General features: G+C 31.4%; 4 protein-coding genes across 9 annotated transcripts; 3 read left to right on the plus strand and 1 right to left on the minus strand.

Moving 5' to 3' along the window:
* The first annotated feature begins 4,291 nt into the window (after window positions 1-4,291).
* Window positions 4,292-8,665, plus strand: LOC115884006 (probable asparagine--tRNA ligase, mitochondrial). 2 transcript variants are annotated; one of them, XM_030902440.1, is made up of 3 exons: window positions 4,292-4,519; window positions 4,575-5,582; window positions 8,271-8,665. In XM_030902440.1, exons 1-3 carry the CDS (start codon window positions 4,406-4,408, stop codon window positions 8,529-8,531), a joined length of 1,383 nt encoding a protein of 460 aa, XP_030758300.1. In that variant the 5' UTR covers window positions 4,292-4,405; the 3' UTR covers window positions 8,532-8,665. The 2 variants fall into 2 exon arrangements, with proteins under 2 accessions (XP_030758300.1, XP_030758301.1); XM_030902441.1 differs by having other exon boundaries at window positions 8,248-8,399.
* A 207-nt stretch (window positions 8,666-8,872) lies between these two features.
* LOC115884007 (glycerol-3-phosphate phosphatase) lies at window positions 8,873-10,336 on the plus strand. Its single transcript, XM_030902442.1, has 4 exons — window positions 8,873-9,326; window positions 9,385-9,522; window positions 9,575-9,924; window positions 9,987-10,336. The coding sequence occupies exons 1-4, from the start codon at window positions 9,066-9,068 to the stop codon at window positions 10,165-10,167; spliced, it is 930 nt and encodes a 309-aa protein (XP_030758302.1). The 5' UTR covers window positions 8,873-9,065; the 3' UTR covers window positions 10,168-10,336.
* LOC115884008 (polyprenol reductase) lies at window positions 10,218-12,007 on the minus strand. The gene is made up of 5 exons (XM_030902443.1): window positions 11,248-12,007; window positions 10,992-11,189; window positions 10,800-10,937; window positions 10,584-10,747; window positions 10,218-10,530 (listed from the first exon to the last, which is right to left on the minus strand). The coding sequence occupies exons 1-5, from the start codon at window positions 11,567-11,569 to the stop codon at window positions 10,438-10,440; spliced, it is 915 nt and encodes a 304-aa protein (XP_030758303.1). The 5' UTR covers window positions 11,570-12,007; the 3' UTR covers window positions 10,218-10,437.
* Window positions 12,008-12,292: 285 nt separating this feature from the next.
* LOC115884015 (beta-alanine-activating enzyme) lies at window positions 12,293-22,129 on the plus strand. 5 transcript variants are annotated; one of them, XM_030902452.1, is made up of 8 exons: window positions 12,293-12,573; window positions 12,621-12,926; window positions 12,986-13,201; window positions 15,112-15,407; window positions 18,506-19,337; window positions 19,398-19,701; window positions 20,980-21,196; window positions 21,692-22,129. In XM_030902452.1, the coding sequence occupies exons 1-8, from the start codon at window positions 12,329-12,331 to the stop codon at window positions 22,114-22,116; spliced, it is 2,841 nt and encodes a 946-aa protein (XP_030758312.1). In that variant the 5' UTR covers window positions 12,293-12,328; the 3' UTR covers window positions 22,117-22,129. The 5 variants fall into 5 exon arrangements, with proteins under 5 accessions (XP_030758312.1, XP_030758314.1, XP_030758313.1 ...); XM_030902454.1 differs by having other exon boundaries at window positions 12,294-12,573; window positions 19,028-19,337; XM_030902453.1 differs by having other exon boundaries at window positions 12,294-12,573; window positions 12,628-12,926.
* The last annotated feature ends 428 nt before the right edge of the window (window positions 22,130-22,557 follow it).

Genomic DNA, 22,557 nt, shown 5'->3' on the forward strand with positions numbered 1-22,557 from the left:
TATAATCCAAAAATTACATATACAATATAATTCACACCTCATAATGTTTACTGCAATTAATAAACTAATATAAACTTATCAAAAGATGACCACATATTTTTTAAAATTATTATTCTTAACACTAAAATTATCTACATTGACTATGGAGTACGCAGTAAACATTATGTGCGTGGTGTGCATATTTTATATGCAATTTTTTGGATTATATTCGACACTATTTTTTTCATATGACACAACACTGATGGAGGCTATAATGTTAGCCGAACCGTTTTTTTTAAACCAAATAAAAATAATGAAAAACCAAATGAAAAATCAATCAGCGTTTTTCCCGAACCTAAATTCCAAGAAAATCAAAAAAATTTTGAATATTTAGAATCAAGGTTCAAGAATATCAAATTTTCCAAGATTGTAAAATTCTAGTTAATTATTTTATGTGTACAGTTATTTAGGGAATGTCATCGATATTCATTTCCAAGCCAACTAGACGCCGATTTTTCGATGATACGGTATAATTCTTACGTAAAATGTAAATAACATTAGACCAATTAAAACAAAGAAATATGAATTTCTTAGTATTTTTAGTAACACCTTTATTCTTAAAACTTAATTTTGTATTATGCAAATATACCAATTTTATTGTTATTTTATTCATATTGTATTCAGCCATCACTTAAATATTTGATATTAATTTGGTATTATAAATAATCAATACTATTCATTAAAATTACTGAACAAATATATGTTATGCTTAACATACATTATATATTATCAAACAAAAACACATTCTTCTTTTTAAACTGTATCAGTCTTGTCTTTACAAAAATCTTTTTAAAATTTGAACTCAAAATAATAATCTTTTTCATGATCTCTAATACACATATTCTTTATTTTTCCCTAGATCATAATACCTACTTACGTGTTTGAATCTATCGAAGCTGAACCAGCAACACTTGGAGTGGAGATTCCACAATATGAATAAAATAAACATAATTGTCCAGTTTTCATTAATACCATCATGGGAGAATATTATTTTTAAATTTATTAAAGATATTTTCAATAAAATTCTCTTGATTTATAACTCGTACCCACTTTTCTTGCTCTTCCGGACACTTTAGGCTGCCTAGTATAACTATCCTTTCCACCAGGAACACAACAAAGATGAGGCATAGCACCGAAAACACACTCCACTTAAGCTTTATTGATGAATTGTTAGAGTCTTAAAAAACACACACAAAAATCACGATAAGTAAAAAATGTATGGGCACTTTTAGGTTAAATCACTTGCACAACGTGTAATTTTTAAAATTTCTATTTTTTTGTGCGAAACCGAGAGTGACCATATATCTGGTAGTAGTTTATGTCACTTCAACACCAAAATAATTAGTTTTTTGCACTACAATAATAAATAATACCAAAAATCAAAGAGTTAAAACCAAAAATCAACCGACAAAATATGAAACGGAATCTAACCCAATATCTAAGTATGTACAGCTGATGAAGTAAACAAAAGTCCGCCCGTAGGCTGATCTTTTAATAGAAGCAGAGATATGGAAGTGGGAGAATGAACTTCGACGAGTGCGCATCCAAATTTTTGTCGACGGCAAGATGGCAGACATCTTCCAGGTCTCGCTGTCACTTCCCCTCTTTAATTGACATCTGTTTGTTTTGTTTTTTTTTCGTTTGTGTTGTTATCTAGTTAAAATTTATTATTATCTCAATTATTCTAAACACTAATTCAAAAAGGCTTGTTGTCGTGCTTGTTGTATATTGTCATAGTCATTCTAAGAAAGCTAATACGCGGAAAAAATGATTAGTTTTCATGTGTAAGTTTATACAACATAATCGTGTTTACAGATGATCCAAAACTGTTGATTTTTGTTTTCCTAAAGGCCATTTGTAAAAATCGTGATTGTAATTGGGAATGGTCAAAAATAAGTGTATGATGAGGCCATTTAAAGAGGATGTTTTTATTACGTGTGGAGGAAGATGATACTTGGAATCAATGTTTGTGCTTCTGTAAAACAGTGCACTCTTATAGTGTCCATGAAAGCACAAGTTCAAGTGTAGCAGAAATATGTCAAATAAGATTGGTCCTTACTTGACAAGAAGATTATTTGGAGGAAAAGAAAACATAAGATAGGGTATTTTAATCGAACAGCGAAAATTTAACATTTTTATTGTAAAGTTTGTTGTAGGTAGTTGTAGTTTTGTGCTAAATATTTCTAACATTAGCAGCAGCAGTGTTCAGAGTGTCAAGAGGAGGAGAATTCAGTTAATTAGATTTATGCACAGTTACAGGTATGAAGGCTTTTTCAAACATAGTATCGAGTTAGTTCTATAGTCAACATTTTTAGTATTCCTACAACTGTAAAAACAAGGAACATTGGACTGAAAAAATGGCAAGATTTATATAGGAAGAAAGGGTATTATGCCAATAAGAAAATTAAATCTGTAGGCAGAAGTTTCTTATTTAAAAACTGTTATGGGGCATATATTAATTTGTATCTGTACCACAAATCACTGAGAAAAATCATATAATATTCATAATTGTTAACGAGATGATATTTAAAGTGTTAAAAATGAGACTATTAGTCATGAAGCTTACAATGTTACTTTGTTTCAATATTACACTTTTATTCTTGTAAAATCTATTATGAAGTTCAATAGCATTTTGCAATGGCCTTAAATTGTGAGCCAGGATTTATAGCAAAGGTATTTGATGCAATGAAACTTAATCAGTACTTTCCAGTATGTATTTTAGTAAGGGGATTGTCAATCCCATGTTTTTAAATAGATAAAATACAGGCCAAAGTTGACAATATTACAGTTGAGAAGAAACTATTTTATCTTAAAAACATTTTCTTAAAATTCTGAGATCATATAATCTAATTTTCTTAATAATAAATTAGGTATATGTATGTTGTACATACAGAATTTTGTTGTGGACAAATAAGGATCGACAAGCTTCTTTGTGCAAAAAAAATAAATGATTTTTCTAGTATTAAGACAAACCATAATGTGTTTACAAGGTAACAGTTTTTTTTATAATAAAATATTTAGGAATTATTTGGGTTGTTTATCAATATATTAATGACTTGAATTTTGACAAATTGAATTTGTATCAAAATAATTTTACGAAATATAAAATTGATGTTCTATTACAAGATTGAGTTTTTATTGTCGACAAAAACCAGGATAAATACTAATAATAATACCCTTAATAAAATCAATGATGTTTATGTATTATGAAAATATTTGTTAGAGGACATGTTATTTATAACAGTTTTTGTAACACAATTTGAAGGGACGAATAAAAAATAAAAAACAAAAACATATTTTTCTAGGTTTATATTAAAAATACAAGATAGGTAATCATCAAAATAATTATGAACCAAATGTTTTTATGAATATACAACTTGAACAAAAAGTTGTTTAGAACAATTTTTGCCAAATTTGCAAAAATTTTTAAATTGAAACGCGTAATTCAGTACAAGTAAACATGAAATATTGTAAATACTTATTTAATATCATTTCGAGTGTTTAACGACGAAAAGGTCATCTGTCCGTAGCGTCTTTTGTCAGAATATTCGTATATTTAGTGTATTATATACCAATATTGTACGCAGTTTTGAAACTGATAATTAAATAAATCATATTAATGTTAACTAACCATAATAAATGAAATTTCACTAAATTTAAATTGCCCCCCGTATGGTTGAAAACAGCAAATTGATATTTGATTACTTATAGATTACCACCTATATACAAAATGACACAAAGACCTGGAATATGGCGCCCAACTTCATTAGACCTTCTGCGCATGTTGACGCTCATTCTCTATCCCTTCTATTTCTCTGATTAGATCAAATGTGTGGGTGACCCATTGAACATAAACAGTATTTTATATTATATGATTTGACAAAAATTTTGTAAAACAACAAATTTCTTCCTGGTAGAAATAAGTAGGCATTTCATAGAAAAATAAATTAAGCCGGTCTTAAAGTGCAGCAACCAAATAAACCTCGATATTATTATTGATCAGGGACGAGCGTGTAAAATTTTAGTTTTTTGCGTGTAAAAAACAGATTCTTTTAAATTTATGAATAGAGGAGATCCCTTTTCCTTGCCACAAAATCTGGGGATCTTCTATATTATTTATAATTTCCTATTAGGCGGATAGCCCTGGCAGGTATGGCTTTTAAGAGAATAGACCTGCTTAAAGAACTCCACCGCGAGTAGTACCCTATTACTAGACCGGATAGTCCTAGTAGCTTAGGCCTTTAAATTAATTAATAAAAAGAAGAAAAGACAAAATAACCTTGCTATTTTTTTCAAAAATGTTTGATTTTTAAAGGATTTTTATTTCTTTTTATAATTAAATATTTAACATAATAAGCCAGAAAACATGTTAAACACAGTTCTTAATGTTAAACCGGTCTTCTTACGTAGATTTTGTAGTTATAAATCAATATCAAATGTTCTGAAAGCTAGTCAAATTGGGGAAGAAATTTCAATTCAAGTATGTATTCAATTTATACCAACTTATATATCACAAATTTATTTTCATTTTATAGGGATGGGTTAAGTCGGTACGAAAACAAAAAAACGTAACGTTTTGCGATATAAACGATGGCTCTACAGTTAAGCATTTACAAGTAGTACTACAAGACAAATCTAACATTAAAATTACAGTAGGATCATCCGTTCAAGCATTCGGAACTGTATGTAAAAGCCCTAAAGGTGTAAACGAAATAGAAGCGAAGAATATAACGGTTATTGGAGAATGTGACATTGAAAAAGGTTATCCTTTTGCGCCTAGAAAACAATACGCACCGGAATACATTAGAGAATATTTGCATTTACGACCAAAAACTAAAAAGTTCAGTTCGGTTTTAAGAGTGAGACACGGCGCGACGTTAGCATTCCATAATTATTTAGACAGGAACGGTTATGTATGTGTTCAAACTCCTATTCTTACATCAAATGATTGTGAAGGAGCTGGTGAAGTTTTTAAAGTCGTTCCCGATAATAACAATCTTTTAAAATCTATGGCAAAAGAAAATGTTAATATTGAAGATGCTTATTTCGATAAAAAATCATTTTTAACTGTCTCGGGGCAGTTACATCTGGAAACTGCAGCTCATGCTCTAAAACAAGTGTATTGTTTTGGTCCGGCTTTTAGAGCAGAAAATTCACAATCAAGGCATCATCTGTCTGAATTTTACATGCTTGAACTGGAAAAAGCATTTTTGACCTCATTAGACAATTTACTCGAAATAACAGAAGATTTAATTAAAGGCGTTACCAAACACTTATTGGACAGATATACGGATGATATTTACGTTTGTACCGAGAATAAACATAATTTTTCGTGGGTTGATAAGAAGTTTAAAGTTTTAACGTATTTTGAAGCGGCAGATATCGTAACGAATAAGCTTAGTAAACCACTAAAGTATAAAGGAGCATTTTCTAAAGAACACGAATTAGCGTTAACGGAATACTTCGAAAATATTCCCGTGTTCGTTATAAACTGGCCCAAACTTGAGAAACCGTTTTATATGAAAGAAATTGAGGATTCAAATGTAAGTTAACAGTTATTATATCGTCGGTCTACAGAGAATACACACAAAGTCGGATTTTTTTTATTTATCTTTTACTTATGAACATCATTTGACTAGATTTCTACCAAAATATAAAGCTATAATTTGAAAAAATCCACAAAGCCTAGGAATTATGAGTTTCATTATAAAATCATTTTCATATTTATTAAGCTTCGCCTACACATTATCTTTTACCTGGGAGTTTTGCATGTCGGGTAAAATGGAAGGCCATCTATAAAAGGCAGTTTACAGTTGAGGGTTGGAACCTTTGTGCTACACAACAAAATAAAACCACAATACATCAAAACACACTTTTACACTTAGTAATTAAATTTTATACTTTCGCTAACCATGTTAGCATCATCAGCAGATGAATATAAACTAGTAGTTTATAGTTTTTAGGTTATATTCATCTGCTGATGATGCTAACATTGTTAGCGAAACGCGCGTCCAGTGTAAAAGTAAAAGTGTTTTCGTGTATTGTGGTGATTTAGTGTTTTATTTTGTTTTGTTAAAAGGCAGTTCTCAAGAGACTTGTCTGTCTTAGCCTCGTCTACATATAACGTTTTACCTGTCAAGCAAGACGTAATTACTAGCTTGAAACGACAATAAAACGTGTTTAATTTAAATGGAACACCCTGTATTTTAGGAGAATCAGATGCACAATATAATTGTCTATCAAATTATGTTATACCATTTTTTACCTATCTCTTCAATTTTTTTTTTATTTTTTAATGAAATAAACTAATTTTATCGACAATATTAGTATCTGTACTCTATAAAAATTTGTTACATCTTTAAAAATATTCTAAAATATCATACATGGTCTAAATTATAAGAAAATGCATTTTCTACAAAAACTTGAAGATATAGGTAAAAAATGCTATAATACAATTTGATAGACAATTAAATTGTGCATCTCATGCTCCTAAAATATACAGGGTGTTCCATTTAAATTAAACAAGTTATTGCCGTTTAAAGCTAGAAATTATTTAAAATAAATTTTTAGACACTCTGTATAAGGTAGTATTATTTTTATTATTGCAACACAATAACTGATCAATAAATAAACTTCAGTAAATATCTGGTATTAAAAACTTCGATACCCTTGGGGAATCGAAGTTTTAAAATTTTTACTGCAATTTCACACAAATGAAAATATTTCAAAAACGGTAAGGTTTAAGTGTGATAAACCTTAATCAAATTTACCTTTATTTTAATCAAACAACTAAAAATGTAATAATATACAGGGTGTTTCATTTAAAAAAATATAACTTTGTTATTTTTTATTTTTTTGGGACACTCTGTATCTTGTAAAAATATTTTTATTGTAGCTCTAATAGTCCTTCAACGAACCCAAAACTTACAATTTGCAAAAATCTAATCGTCTAGCTACAATACTCCATGTCGTATGTGGTGAACAACCCTGTATAAGTTGCTGAAAAATTTATATCTGTAACATTTTTATTTAATTTGTTTTGAAAATTATAAAATTCAATTAATATTTTGTTAAAGTCACGCCGAGAAGGGGTGAAAAATATAAGTGTTTTTTTTTTCAAATTTCCGAGAAACGGTAAGGACTTTGAAACAAATGTTTTAATAAAAGCTGTCAAATTTTTACCAAAACTTCATTTTTGAAGGCCTATTTTCTTGAACTATTATTAGATGCTGTGATATATCCATATTAATTTTGTAAATTTATATTTTTTTTTGTGTAGGCAAAATGACAGTTTTGTTATACAACTGAACAATCCCTCCTCAGCTTTCTAGACGGTTTTACGTAAGTAAAACGGGCGTTTTTTTGTACACACTCAATTTGCACACAAGGTTTTATAGGATATGTTTTGACTGAACAGATAAAACTTTCTGTGTAGACGGAGCTTTAGCCATATATTTAAGTGTAATAATAGCTTTATATTTTTTCAGGAAAAATGACTAAAAAAAATATTATTTTTTTGACTCGGTGTGTTTTGCTCATAGAGCGACAATATAGGCTGTTTTTTTAGTGGTCTAGAAAAATTTAGGGTGTTCCTTATTATATTATATATTTTTAAGAAAAAAAGTTTATATGAACAGGTAGTTTAAAGGATCTACAGGATGTTAAAAATTCAAATAACTAATCAATTTAATCGGCTTAAAATAAATGGTACGCCTATGCGTTTTTTTTTCGAGAAAAAAAAAATTTCGATGGTCAAAACTTTTTTAACAAAATTCATCTCTTGAGTTTTTTTTTATACATTGAATGGTTTTCGAGAAAGAAAAATAAAAAAAATTAAAAGCCCACCTCAATGTTCATGTATGCTAGTTTTTACGGAAACTCACCACGCCATTGAAGGTTAATAAAACAATCCAGGGGTGTGTGCGTACGGACACCACTGGTTCAACTAGGAAAACAACAGATAATTGAAATGAACTCGCTTTATACCGGGAAACCACATACCGAAACTGAAGAAAATATCTAAAGTATTTTCCGACATATTGGGAGAAATGCGATTTTTTTAAAATGTTTTAAAGCCCTGTAGATCAGAAAGAAAGTATGTACTTTAGAACCCCTGTTTATATGAACGTTTTTGCTTAAAACCATATGATGAATCAAACCCTAAAATGTTTTAGACCACTGAGGAAACATCTTGTATTATCTTTATAGATTGGTAGATTTTTTAAATCCAGGTAGCTGCATTTGATTTGCTGGTTCCACAAATTGGCGAGCTGGTGGGAGGCAGCTTACGTGAGGACAATTACGAGAAACTACAGTCCCGATTACCGCCCAATCATTACCTGGACTGGTATTTAGATTTGAGGAAATTTGGAAATGTACCGACAGGAGGATTCGGTTTAGGTTTTGAGAGATATATACAATTTATTCTGGGAATGCATAACATTAAAGATAGTATACCGTTTCCTCGGTGGCCCCATAACTGTGATTTTTAAATATATTTCTAATAAGCCATGTTATCAACAGTTTTTTATTCGGTTAAGTTCTAGAATATAGAGTTTTTTTATATATTGACAAGATTAGAGAAAAGCCAGATACATTATATTTTTCCCCATTGTGTATTCTTAGTTGCCTATATCATTTACTTTTGATTAATGTTATTTAATTTTTAATGAAACAAGAATTAAACGTCTCCTTTTTGCTGCCGGGCTAATCAAAGCCTATTATCTCTGGGCCCTTGCTCTGGGCTAATCTGGACAGGGCCTACTTTGTTTACGCGGAATTCGAACCGCGATCAACAAAATCCCAACCTGGAAAAGTTAAAGGAAGAGTTTGATTTCCAGAAAACACGAATGAACTAAAATTTTCTGACAAAAAGGACAAATAGAGGTTATATAAATGTGATGTGCTTATCCGTTGCTTGTCATTCAAACTTGAAATATTCGATTATATTGCAATACTAGTTATACTCAATTTTCTTAAAACTTATTTTTCAAATTCCTAGTGTAGCATTTATTATTTGAACGAAGATGTTTCTGGCATCATCCTTGACAGATCTTGCGTCTCTTTCAAAAGAGGATATTCTCAAGTTTCTGGATTCCGTTGATACGGTTCTATTCGATTGTGACGGAGTTTTGTGGCTTGAAAATGACCCGCTACCTAATTCTGCCGAAGTTGTAAATCGGCTAAGGAATATGGGTAAAAAGGTGTTATTTGTTACAAACAACTCCACGAAAATTCGCGAGGAATTTGTCACTAAAACCAAACGAATGAACATAGTTGCTAATAAGGTAGATTATAAATGTTTGTGTAAGTTACTTGGTGTATATATCATCATATATTATTTAGGATGAAATTATTAGTACATCGTATTTGGTAGTAAGTTATTTGAAAAATAGAAACTTCTCAAAAAAAGTTTATCTTATCGGTTCTCGAGGGATAGCACAAGAGTTGGAATCCGCAGGTATTAAATATAGCGGACTAGGAGTAAGTGTATAAAGGAACATGAGTATTTAGATTAATTTACAGAATTTTTTAGCCCGATGTTTTAAATACAAATGTAGCTGTTGCAATTGAAAATTTTAATCCTGATCCAGATGTCGGAGCTGTAATTGTTGGTTTTGATGAACACTTCTCGTACATTAAAATGATGAAAGCTGCAACATACTTAAATAAACCTACTTGTTTATTCCTTGCCACCAACACTGATGAACGGTTTCCCATGCCTACAGATATTGTCATTCCTGGGACTGGCTCAATAGTTAAAGCAGTGGAGACATGTGCATTAAGAGAACCTCTAGTAGTTGGGAAACCTAATTCTTACATTGCCGATTGTTTAATAAAAGAATATGGTGTTGATCCGAACAAAACACTGATGGTGGGTGACAGGTAAATTTCTGTATATTACAAAGATGTTTCTGGAATTGATAATACAAAGTTGATATCCTTAGATGTAATACAGATATTTTGCTGGGTACAAGATGTGGATTTCAAACTTTATTGGTTCTTAGTGGTGTTACATCTTTAGAGGAGGTAAAAGAATGGAAGGATTCAGGTAAAAAAGAAGACAAGGATCTTGTACCCGATGTTTACTTAGAAAAATTGGGGGATTTGTTACAATTTATTGAATAATTCAGAGTGACTTAATTGAATTATATATGATTATATAATCAATTAACTTGTTTTTAGTTCAATTTTTATTTATTGAATGGATGCATTTAGTTACAAATTTTAGAAAATCTTATCTGTTTTAACATACATAATGTGATATATTTAATAAATGTAACTTTGTGTTCTTTAATAGTGTAACATTTACTTTAAAATATTAAAGAAATATAGAATCTAAAATCAGTCTGTGAAAAATGTAAGCTTTGAGCTTAATAAATTGTTATATTATTCAAACTAATATATAAATGGTATTATAGCTTTTCTGTTTTTGGGAAAGTTTTTGAACTTTTCTTGATACCACCAATGACTAAGCAGTATTGTCTCAATCTAAAAAGTAATAAGTTTGTTATTTATTACCCATCTAACATGTAGTAGTTTACCTGATTTGATAAAACCCACGTAAAAATATAGAACCATGTAATGTTGTGCCATAACAACCACATCAGACATGCATACATTAATATTTCTGCAGTCTGATGAGGTGCTGATAAATAGTTAAACCAGTCTCCTTCAGGTAATTTGTATTCGTTAGTTACTACATTTCCTGTAAATAAATTAATAAATCAATGGTAACATTATATTTTTTTTTAACTGACCTTTCTTATTTTTTCTTAAAGCTGCTAATAGTTTTGTACAGATATGCTGATGCCACCAAGCATATAAAAACAATACAATCGAGAATAATTCTGAATATGAGAGATTGAATAACTGAAGAGCTTCATTTGTAACTTCATCTGAAAAAAGAGCAATTAATTGGACTCTTAATCTCTTTATAATAGAATACCTACCTGGTGCTTCAGTAAATATAGGAGCTTCACACAGTATAGCAAGTGCAGTTCCTGGATAGTGAATGTGTCCTGCAAAATAGTGTGACAAATTTATTTTGCTATCAGTCCCAAAAACCGATATAAAGTGTGTATCGTAAAATCTTCTATATACTTGCAGCGCCATTAACAAAACCGCTATAAATACTTTATTTTTGGATGCTAAAATGTTTAATTTTATTATTACCATGCAACATTCAATTTATTAAAATACACTTACTATAGGCATATCTGGATGATCCACAAATTTGATCTAGAGCACTAGAAACATAATTTGGGACGTTCCAGTTAAAAATGTAAACTGTTGTTACTAGAATCAATACATAAGTGTATATTAAAACTGCAAATAGATAGAAATGTTTAAACCAGGCCTTTGGAACTTCAGTCACTAATTTGGATTTTTTTCCTTTAGCGGAGAATTTTCCGTATCGAAAAGTTTGATTCAAAAAGTGCGGTAGTTTACTTTCAAAATAATTTATTAAACTTCCGAATGCGATTATACCAATAGTTAATAAACAAAAAATTATTTGTATAAAATTCATTTTAAATTAATAATTTAAAAACCATAGGCATATCACTTAATTTTCTCTGCGAACTGAATCGACCTAAATGATATCGAACATCTTGCGTGATCTTGCCCTAGAAACACCGTGCTTTCTTAAATAACTGTATTTTTTTTATCCATCTCAACATCTTTATGTTTGTCTTGAACGTGGTCTTGAACACGTCCACAAACACGTCTTGAAGAATAGAATATTTGGATAGTTCCGCGGGTATTTCAAACGGGCCGATTTAAAATTATAGGCATTGCCTTCTCGCACATTTCTGCCTGAAATATGTGTTTACTGTCGATTTTTTAAGAATATTAATTATTATATATTTTTAAGAATATATTTTCAATTTAAGTTTTTTTAATATAAACAGACATGATCTTTTCTTAAGTCAGTTCATGGGAAAAAAATGTAAAGATTTGTCCAAAATTTGACTACTTTGTTTAGTTTCTTGTCAGTTGTCATTTCAATAACTACAGATAACTTCATATATCTTTCTCAGGGTTGTTAAGTAGTTTATGAAGCAAAAGACTACGCCAAACTACGCGTAGTTTCTTGTATTAACTACGTTTTAAAATTTTAAAAACTACCTTCAAAAACTACGTTAAAAATTACCTAAAAAATATAGTAAAACATAAACAATTTATTAGATTATAACCTCTTTCGGCCGGATAGCCCTGGCAGATGTGGCCATTAAACTAATATATATATAACCTCTTACCTCTTAAATTTTTCAGGTACTTTTTTGAAATGGAAAATTCACCTTGTGAAAAAATGAACATTTCAAAAACAATTTTCACTTCAAGTAGTTGTCAAAAAAAAACTGCTTTAATTTTGTGCGATCAAAATTGTGTTCTTCAAAAGTTAACATTCGAAGACGTTAATGTTCTGTCCGAAAAAATACAAACATTTTTATGTGAGCACATAAAGGAGAGAGACATTTGTGTGGGATTAGTTATGGATAAAAACATATACATTCCTCCAATAATATTAAGGTATAATATAATTTTATTAAAAAAAATTAAATTTATGAAATTAATAGTTTTCAGAAACTTAATTTCTGCTTTGTATTTATGACACAAAATGTCTGTAAAAACACGGTTCAAAACCTTAATATTAAATGGATCCTTTCTTTTGACATAAACGTTGAGTTTAGTGTATTAGAGGATAAGATAATTTTAAAAGATAATGAATTGAAACTTTGGAGATGCACTCTTGATAATGGGGATTTCAAAATATTAAATTTTAAAAATATGTTTTGTGTTATACAAACATCTGGATCAACTGGAGACAGTAAAACTATTCGAGTACCATATTCCTGTATTAGAAGTAATGTTATTAGCCTCAAGTATGTATGTAAAAATATTTTATATAATGCTATAATTTAATTATCTATTTTTATTATAGTAAACATTTTAATATTATAGACAGCGATGTAATTTATTGGGGTACGCCGCTTACATTTGATCCCAGTCTTGTGGAATTGCTCCTCAGTTTGTTTCACCATGCAACGTTGTTAGTTGTTCCTAAACTTGTTGCGTTGAATCCAAACTATCTCTACAGGGCCCTTTTTCAAGTAGGGTGTATCACGTTTTTGCAAGTGGTCCCATCTTTACTATTCAGGTAACTTTATTAAAATATTTCCCAGTGGTGGCTGGTCCTAAAAGGGCACAGGGCTATAAGCCTAAGCCTATCTGACTGCTAAGATAAAAGGAGAGAAATAAGTATATGATAGAGATAAGCACTGATGTAACTAAGGGTATTATAATTTTGATATTCTCCTATGTTTGGTTGCCTATTGATGATTAAGGCATTGCAAATTTTTATTAATAAAATTAAGACTCATTTTCACGACTGAAGTGAATTGATCACATCACAGGAACTTAACTGACTTGAAAAATATTCCATGTTTGCATTTTTGATATCAGAAAGCTTCTGCTGATTGATTCAAAATGGCGAATGTATTTTAAAATCGCCAAAATTTTATCAACAATTTTGTTATTCATAACTATTAGTCGTCATCATTATTAGTCTTAATTATCCTTCCTTTTGACGAAAAATTACCGGGAACATTTTTTTTTTTTGGTTTTAAAAAAAAGAACACGTGCCGACGACCAATTGAAGTTTGCTATGAAGTGGCAATTCATTTTCAAGGATTTTTTAGGGCGCCGGAAAAAAATAATTTTTAACTACCACCCAAGGGCTCAAACACACTGACGACCAGGTCGCACCGGCCAGGCCGCAGCTACCTCTAAAACCATTAAATCAAATGATATAGCGCACACTAACATCCTGGCCGTCCGTTGGTTGTTGGGACCAGAAAACTGCACATAAATATTATTATTTTCTGCCGCTTGTTGCCGGTTTTCTTCCAAATTAATAATTTTTCAGATGAAATCCCTCAAACTCAAGGCACAATATTTTATTTTCTATAAGATATAGTGTTTTAGTGTAGTTCTTGCACACGTGCAGAAAATCCAAAGAAATAGTATACAGACTGGATCAAAGGTAAACTTAAATCTAATCCCTTTTTTTTATCAAGGGTTGATTCTAGTAAAAACTCAAAACATTTTTATATGACATACCTACTCTATTTATGGTTGGTATGATACCTGTTATTATACCTTTGAGTTTCGATGTTAAAAAATAAAAAAAAATAATATTTAGAGTTTTTCTACAACCACTTGTTTTTTTTATTAAGTTTGTTTTTTTAGTTGTATTGTAGTCATGTACAAGGAGGACAACTGTGTTTTAAATATTATATTTAATTTAACATTTTTCAGACAGGGTTCATTAGACTATATTTCTACTAGGTACATTATTTTGAAAAAAAAAATTAAGAAAGTAACTTAAACATTCATAAAAATAGAAGTAATTACTGTTGTAGATTCTTCGTTATATTGTAAACATTGAAATAACTGGAAGCTAAACTTTCTACCTGCTTATATTTATAGCCAGTGTCTGACGATCTTTTTTTACGATGGCCCTAATATGTTTACTTCTGAAGTCGATAAGGGCGCCATATCAGTAGAAAAAAGAAACAGAATATCTCCCTTTTTGTCGGTCGCGCGTACACAATGCTTTTTGTTTGTTGTGAATAGCAACTTCGCTTTTTAGTTAACTCGGATATTTTAACATTTCTGAAATAATATTTTCTAATTGGTAAAACGTAAAAAACCGTTAGATTTGACAACTCTGTTGAAACTGGTCGTTCGTCTGGCCGCAGCTAAAAGCGCAATACATCCGGCCAGCCGACGGCCAGGTCGTTGCGACCTGGTCGTCAGTGAGTTCGAGCTCTAACAATTATGAATGCGGTGTTAAACTATAGTTTATTTTATTACTAATATATAAAATTGGTATTAGTATAAAATAACTAATAACGAACCAGTCGCATTGTGATAAAGTTATATTCTTATGACTCGTTCGTTCAATTCAATTGAACGAACCGTGTTCAAAGCGGTTAATCAAATTTCATGATTCAATTTTATTACTCGTCTATCTATATATCTATCTATTTTTTGTAAACTTTTCAGGTTTAGTCATGAACATATTGCTAATATGTTACAGAGTTTGACATTGAAAATATTAGCACTGGGTGGTGAACCATTTCCTTTAGAACTTTTGGAGTATAAAATAAATAAGGCATTAAAGATTTTTAATTTATATGGTATATCAGAGTTGTCCTGTTGGGCCAGTATTTTTCAAGTCCCACACTATTTTAATCGCGACAATTACATACCACTTGGAGATCCACTAGACGAGACCATTATTGAATTATTTAGTGAAAATGGCCAGAAAATAGAAAATGGAATAGGGGAGATTTATATAGGTAGGTAGGTACTTCAAATTTTGAAATTGTCATCTAAATACACTGATCTACGAAAACGATCTCGAGCCATGGTACCATTTCTGCTGGTCCTTATGTAAAATGATGTTCTGAATCCAAATATAGCTCCCGGTTTCTTCTAACACCGACCATTTTCAAAGGAAGCCTCCCTTTTTATTACTCTTTGATAATGTTAATAATTTTATAGATATGAATTTAATTTGAAGAGCTGAAAATAATTATTTTAGCTGTAAACAACAATAAATAAAAAGATATCTACCTTTATTTCTTGCCATTTATAGCCTGAAGTGCAACTCCCTCTTCCCAAAAGTCAGCAATACTCCGCCAAAATGCTTGCATTCCATTTCCCTGAAAGGATCTTCCTCAGTTTAGCTATGTCTTGATAGAACCGTTCCTCGTGTTCATCCGAGATTGACCTAAATTTTCACGGAAAAAGTTCTGTGGGTGTACTTTAAGAGACACAGTACATCCCGTCGCCTTGTATGTTAAAAGCAATTCCTCGACCTGAGAGACACAATCGTTATCGCTTTTGTGGTTACCGAAAAAGTTCTTACACATGTTTGCCAACAAGTTCTCAATGCAAACAAAGCTCGTTTGTATTTTTGATTCAAGTATTCAATACACGTTGAATTTTGAAAAGCTGTCTAATCCGGTGATCCCCAAGAACCCCTTTCTTGGCTTTTGCTCTTTTGAAATGCGGCAACTGTCTTTTTCATTGGTTTCACAAACTGTTTGATCAATGCGAGTTTGATGTGCAATAAGGGCGGAAAGTAAATATTTTCCTTCGCGGGACCAAAGGATCGCGGGCGACATTTTTCTAACCAGGAGTAAAACTTTATCGCAAAATTTATTAGTATCTATGTAGCAACATGTTGCTATACATGTTGTAGAAAACGGAGGACACAGTCTCATAAAGAATGTGATTATCTACAACTTTTATCTGAAAACTTTTTGTCTAAAATAGCTGCAATTCTTTCCCCATTTAACCGACTCTCTATCTCCAGTAGTTTCCGAGATACCCATAGCGAACATCGTAGGAAACTCACCCTGTATACGAAAATTTTTAAGTGCAATTTAGAAACACTTGCATGTTTAGTAAAAATAAGTGGAATTGAGTTGGTGTTCGACAGTGGCCGCGCTATTAAATCTCTAAATTCAAAAATCGATATCTCCAAATCTATAGAAATAATTGATTGTAGTTTTTTTCAAAAACTTTCTTAACATTCCAGCTATATTTTCTTCGCAGACAGTATGTAAAAAATCTTTATAAATAAAAAAGTTACACGATATATCGACCCAAAAGCAAAGAGTAGATAAGACAAGAGACGACAGTGAACAAAGAAGTCGAATTTCGCGATAGAGACGAAGATATATTAAAATTTAAAGGTCCAATCAAGTCCCATTTTGTCTGTTGCCAAGTATATTTCTTTGAAAAATAAACAATATTTTCTGAAAATAAATTAATAATATAAGAAGGATATAAGTGACGTATGGTAATACGGAAATGTAAATTTTTAGTTTAGGTTGGTTTAGGTTCTTTTTTCGCAATGTACTGATAATATCAAAGAAACAGAATAAAGTTGATCGGTTTCAAAGATAAACAGATAAAATCTGAAAATCTGACAACGGCGTATTTTATTTATTCTAACCTATGATTTTAGGACGCTAATCAGCTGTGCTAATCAGGCTTAAACATAAACAAATCTGATTAGTTGTTTCCTTGCATTTTTGCCTTTTTAAAGTGTGTTTTCAGAGTTTTTCGATATATTATCGTTTTGAGACTTTTTAAGGTTTAATTTTAGTATCGTTTTTGTTGCGTACTAATTTGTAATTATTGTTAAATATGAATACTGAACAGGACATGAGTAGAGCAGGGGTGCAACTTTGTTCAAGTTAGCATCCGATCGTTTAGAAGCGATGTCAAAACCAGATCGATAGCATGTTCATTGTAAAACTATTGTCGCTCAAATGCTGCGAAATATGGTATCAACTATCACACTCTTGCACACGTCTAGACTGTCGCCTCGCCACAAAGCGAGAAATCAGAATATCGCTACGAATCGATGTTGCTACTGAACATAGTGCATCAAGCTACAAATTACTTTGCTATCGCTTTGAAACATGAAAAGTTGCACCCCAGGAAAGACAAGATGGTGGCAATGTGTGTGCTTATAAAGACTGCAAAAAAAGGTCTTATTCTTCGACAAACATAATATTTCACTCTTTTCCAAAGGATCCTGAAAAGTATTTTTATAGAAATATACTATATAATTATGTTATTAAACTAAATGTAATCCATAGATCGAAGACATGGTTAGAAGCTTGTAATATATTTTTACAAAAAAAATTGAGCAACTCTATTTTTTTGTACATAAACTCCACATTGTGATATTACACTTGTTCAAGTCCATATGTAAAAAAAATACACGTAAATAAAACATTTCTTACAAATCGACTTGGTCACTTTATCTTGTTTACCAATGATATACAAAATATTGCTTTTATTATCTTTATTCCCCGACAAATTTATTTTATATAATATTTAGAAAACTAATTTTTTTTTGTTTCTATTTATTTCTTTACCCATACAGTAACTATTTATAAGCTATACAGGCAAGTTTTAATAATAGTCTATTTCAAATTTTCCGCGAAGAAATTACGAAAATTTAAAGGGACAAGCGAGACGAGGTCACTCTCCCCAACACGCAAACATAAAAGGTACCGCGCGAACTGTCGTCTCTTGTCTTATCTCTTATCTACTCTTTGCCAAAAGTAACAGTTGTCAGTACGGTAGATTTATTACCTACTATAAGCTGAAATATGTAAGCGAAAAAAATGCGACATATAAACGGAAAAATCGACAGAAATAACAATGTAGAGGACAAAATTATCCTTTTCATCGTACCAAACAATTAAAAAGCAGTACCAAACCAAAATTGGTAGGGGACTCTCCTCCGAAAACGGTTGTTGATGGGGGGAGAATGTATGTCATATTTGGATTCAGGGGGTTATTTTACATAAGAATCGGCAAGAATGATGTCAGTGCCGATTTTCATGCCAACCAACGATATTTTTTTTAGGAAGTAAAAGTAGATTTTGTTTAATAAATAACGATGAAAGATTACAAGAATCGGAATTTCTTGTAAACACAGGAGATTTAGGGGAATTAAGAAATAAAAAGTTATTTTATAGAGGTCGAAAGAACCGCGTTATTAAACATTTCGGACATAAAGTTAACTTAGACCATATAGAAGATGTTATATTTAAAAATACTGGTCTGAAAAGTCGACTAATTTATTCAAACGAATTTAAAAAGATATTATGCTTTGTTTTAATGGATAATTACGATAATAAAAACAGAAAACAGTTAATAGATAAATTAAGAGTTAAATTGATAAAGATCCTTAGTGAAAATGAAGTTCCCGATTTTATTGATGTAGTGTCTCGTTTTCCATTGAATCCACATGGTAAAATTTGTGACAGACAATTAAAGAAATATTATCAAAACGATTCAGTACGTTCTGAAGATAGTATACCAGCGAGTGAAGCATTTTTAAGCATTTTAAATCAGTATCTATGTATTGAACAGGAGGTTCTTTTAGGAAGTCTTATTAAACATACGTTTGTTCAGTTGGGAGGTACTTCGCTTGCAGCTATTCAAGTATTATCTGAACTTCAGTACAAACTTGATACAGATAATCTTGGCGAATTTGCAACAGTATTGTTTAATAATTCCATAGAAGCTTGTTTATTATATTTAAAAAATATGAAATTAAAGCAAAGAAGACTTAATAAACTTGAACCTCTTCAGAAAAAAAGTAATTCGGGAATTCTTAATTGTGATAATTATATTATTTGGAAATATGACTTGAAAGGCTGTGTTGATTCGTCGCCTGTTGTATTCAAGAAAAGGTACAATAATTCTTGTTATTTAAAATTAAAATTAATGTTAAAAAAAAATATATATTTTAGAGAATCTGTGTACATTGCTGTGGGGAGTTTCTCAAATATATTTACAATAACGCGTGAAGATGGTACTCTGTATTTTAAGTTTGTATTCCCTGCTGAAATTGAAGCTAAACCCAGCATTTCTCCATGTAAAAAATTTATTGTAATTGCTTGTGGAAATGGTATCATATACTGCATTGATCTTGAAAAAAAGCAGATCATTTGGGACTACACAACTAGAGACAAGACAAGATCTAGTCCGTGTATCGTGGGAACATCTGTGATATTTGCATCATATGACAATTTCGTGTACTCTGCATCTATATATGTATGTATATGAATATTGTATTTAAAGCCCCATCTGCACATAACGTTTAACCTGTCAGTCAAAACGGAAGATCGTCTAGAGTCTAGAGGACTGACGGCAGTTTTGTTGACGGAAACCCTATCTAGACATAACGTAAGATCTAAGGTTTTGGCATTGTGCCTAGTGAAGCTTAAAAAACATGGAATTTTACGACAAAAATGTATTTATGTGGTTTAAATTTTATTTCTAAACACGCAAACCTAATTGTGAAAATATTCATTGGGTAATAATGTAATAATCATTAAACATCTTTAAACGTTTTGGCAAAATTATATTATTTTTTGTAAATTTACTTATATACAGGCTGTTCCTTAATGACATGCTTTCTATTTAAGTTGGTAATTGTTGCACCTATTCTAAAAAAACTTCATATGAATGTATATCCTAAACATATTAATTTCTGAAATACATTTATAATATTTATAAAATAGAAAACAAATTTCTTGCAGTATAGGTATATAATAAAATTATATAAGGATTCTTGCCACTTAACTGCTGATATAGAAATTTAATTCTACGCTGTGTTTGTCATAATGTGGATTAACCTGCTCTCACTACCGGTTTCGGAGCCCTACTCCATCATCAGGTGAGCTTGGGCAGATCCACAAAATGACAACCACAGCGCAGAGATAGTTAATTCCGACTTGTCGGAAAGTGTCGGTTAGATATTAAGTCTCGAACGGGAGATAGCGGCCTGCGTGCAATGGTAGTACTTTCGTACCACCGAGGCGAAACTATCGATAGTAAAAAGATGGTAAAAGGCTTTTTTCAGGCAAGCCAAATTGCACGCAGGCCGCTATCTCCCGTTCGGGACTTACTATCTAACAGACACTTTCCGACAAGTCGGAATTAACTATGTCTGCGCTGTGGCTGTCATTTTGTGGATCTGTCCAAGCTCACCTGATGATGGAGTAGGGCTCCGAAACCGGTAGTGAGAGCAGGTTGGTCCGCATTATGACAAACACAGCGTAGAATTAAATTTCTATATCGGCAGTTAAGTGGCAAGAATCCTTATATACTTTTATTATAATATTTATATAATACATATATAATATTTAGTTAAAATTGAATGATCCCGTCACACACCCAGTTTTCTAAACGTTTTTTGTCATAATTCAGATCAAGTAAAACGGACCTTTTTTCGTCTACACAATGTTTTATGAACAGGTGAGACATGACAGGTGAAACGTTAAGCGTAGACGAGGCTTAAGGAAACAATTTAAATTATAGATGTTTTAGAATGGAAATTTAATATGGAAGACTGAACTTTGCGGTGGTGTAAGAGCAGATCTTATTTTTAATAGCCAGTCGAGTATTATCTATACTGGAACAATTAAAGGGAATTGTTACTCTTTAACAGAGCAAGGTGTAATAAACTGGTCATATAAAATAAATGGGCCAGTTTTTGGCTCCCCATGTATAACTGAGCATGGTATAATATGGGCAAGCGTCACAGGTAAGGTTTGGAACTTTGTATTTTAGTTTTATTTCATGAGTTTAAATAAAATAAAATAAAAGGAACCTCCATCGACAAACTTGGTGGAGCGCAATGGGGAAATAATTTTGAAAATGGACGCTTTAAACACTTTTTGGTATTTTATCAATGAGGGCGGTTTACATTTTAAAAGATTTTATAATTTTTGAAGATTCTGACCTATGATTCTGACTTTTACAAGAGAAAATTATATCTGTTCTTGTTTGCGGTTGTTCTTAGCAACCGCTATAGCAGCGCCCTACAACGGACGCGCTCCAAAACAATTATAAGTTTTGGCGGCAAGCCGAGCATTCCAATCTAAACTTGTTTCTTTTATCTATGTCTTCATACATCGAAATATTTTTTTTACGAATTTCTTCTTCATTTCAACCTACACTTTTTCAAACATGTCATAAGTACATACACACTTTTTTTACTTATTAAAATAGATTAATCTATTGTTTCTTTTATTCAAAGGTACCGTTTACTGTATTTCATCTGCTGGCGACTTAAATTGGAAGTTTGAAACTGGCACAAATATATTTTCTTCGTTAGTTTTCGTCGAAAATGCGCTCTACTTCACTGCGCACGATTCTTGCCTATACAGACTGATCTTTCGGGAAAACCAATGCGAAATTTCGGAAAAAATTAAACTAGATGGAGAAATTTCGACCACGCCTTTTCCGTATCGTTATGAAAATACTCTTTACGCCGTTTGTATTAGTAATATGGGCGTTTTACACATCATTAATTTAAGTACATCAGATATTATGTTCAGGTGTTCGTTGCCTAGTGAAAGCTTTTCATCACCGTTCGTTTTTAACAATAGGATTTACGTAGGATGCAGAGATAATAACTTATATTGTATCGATTTTAAAAAAGCAATAAAGTGTAAAATATAAAAATTTAATAACAGTTTTTGTGTCATGATTCCTTTCTGAACTTGATTCACCCAGCACAGTCCACATGTAACGTTTTGTTTGTTAGGTCAGGTTTAGAACCTCGAAATTATTGGAATAAATTAGTGGTTTCAATTAGCGTGTAAAGGTGTTCCTCTAATATCAATGTAGGGCATTCCCAACACAAGGACACAGGCACAGCAAGGCTTTTGTCCAAGGACCTAGCTCTAAAACCGCAAAAAACTGCTAATGCTCAGCAGGAATAAAGTGCGGATTACAACAGGCCTCTTGACAGGACACATAGCTGTCAAGTGTTACCTGAACAAGCTCAACCTGTATCAAGGAAGTCTTTGCTGCAGACTCTGCGAGGCTCTGGATCGCATTGGACACTTATTATTTGGGAAAGCTAGACTAGAACCGCAGGAACTATGCTCCCATCCTATC

The sequence above is a fragment of the Sitophilus oryzae genome, unplaced genomic scaffold (assembly GCF_002938485.1).
Source record: "Sitophilus oryzae breed Bouriz unplaced genomic scaffold, Soryzae_2.0 scaffold_2008_pilon_pilon, whole genome shotgun sequence".
In the NCBI taxonomy this organism is placed as follows: Eukaryota; Metazoa; Arthropoda; class Insecta; order Coleoptera; family Curculionidae; genus Sitophilus; species Sitophilus oryzae.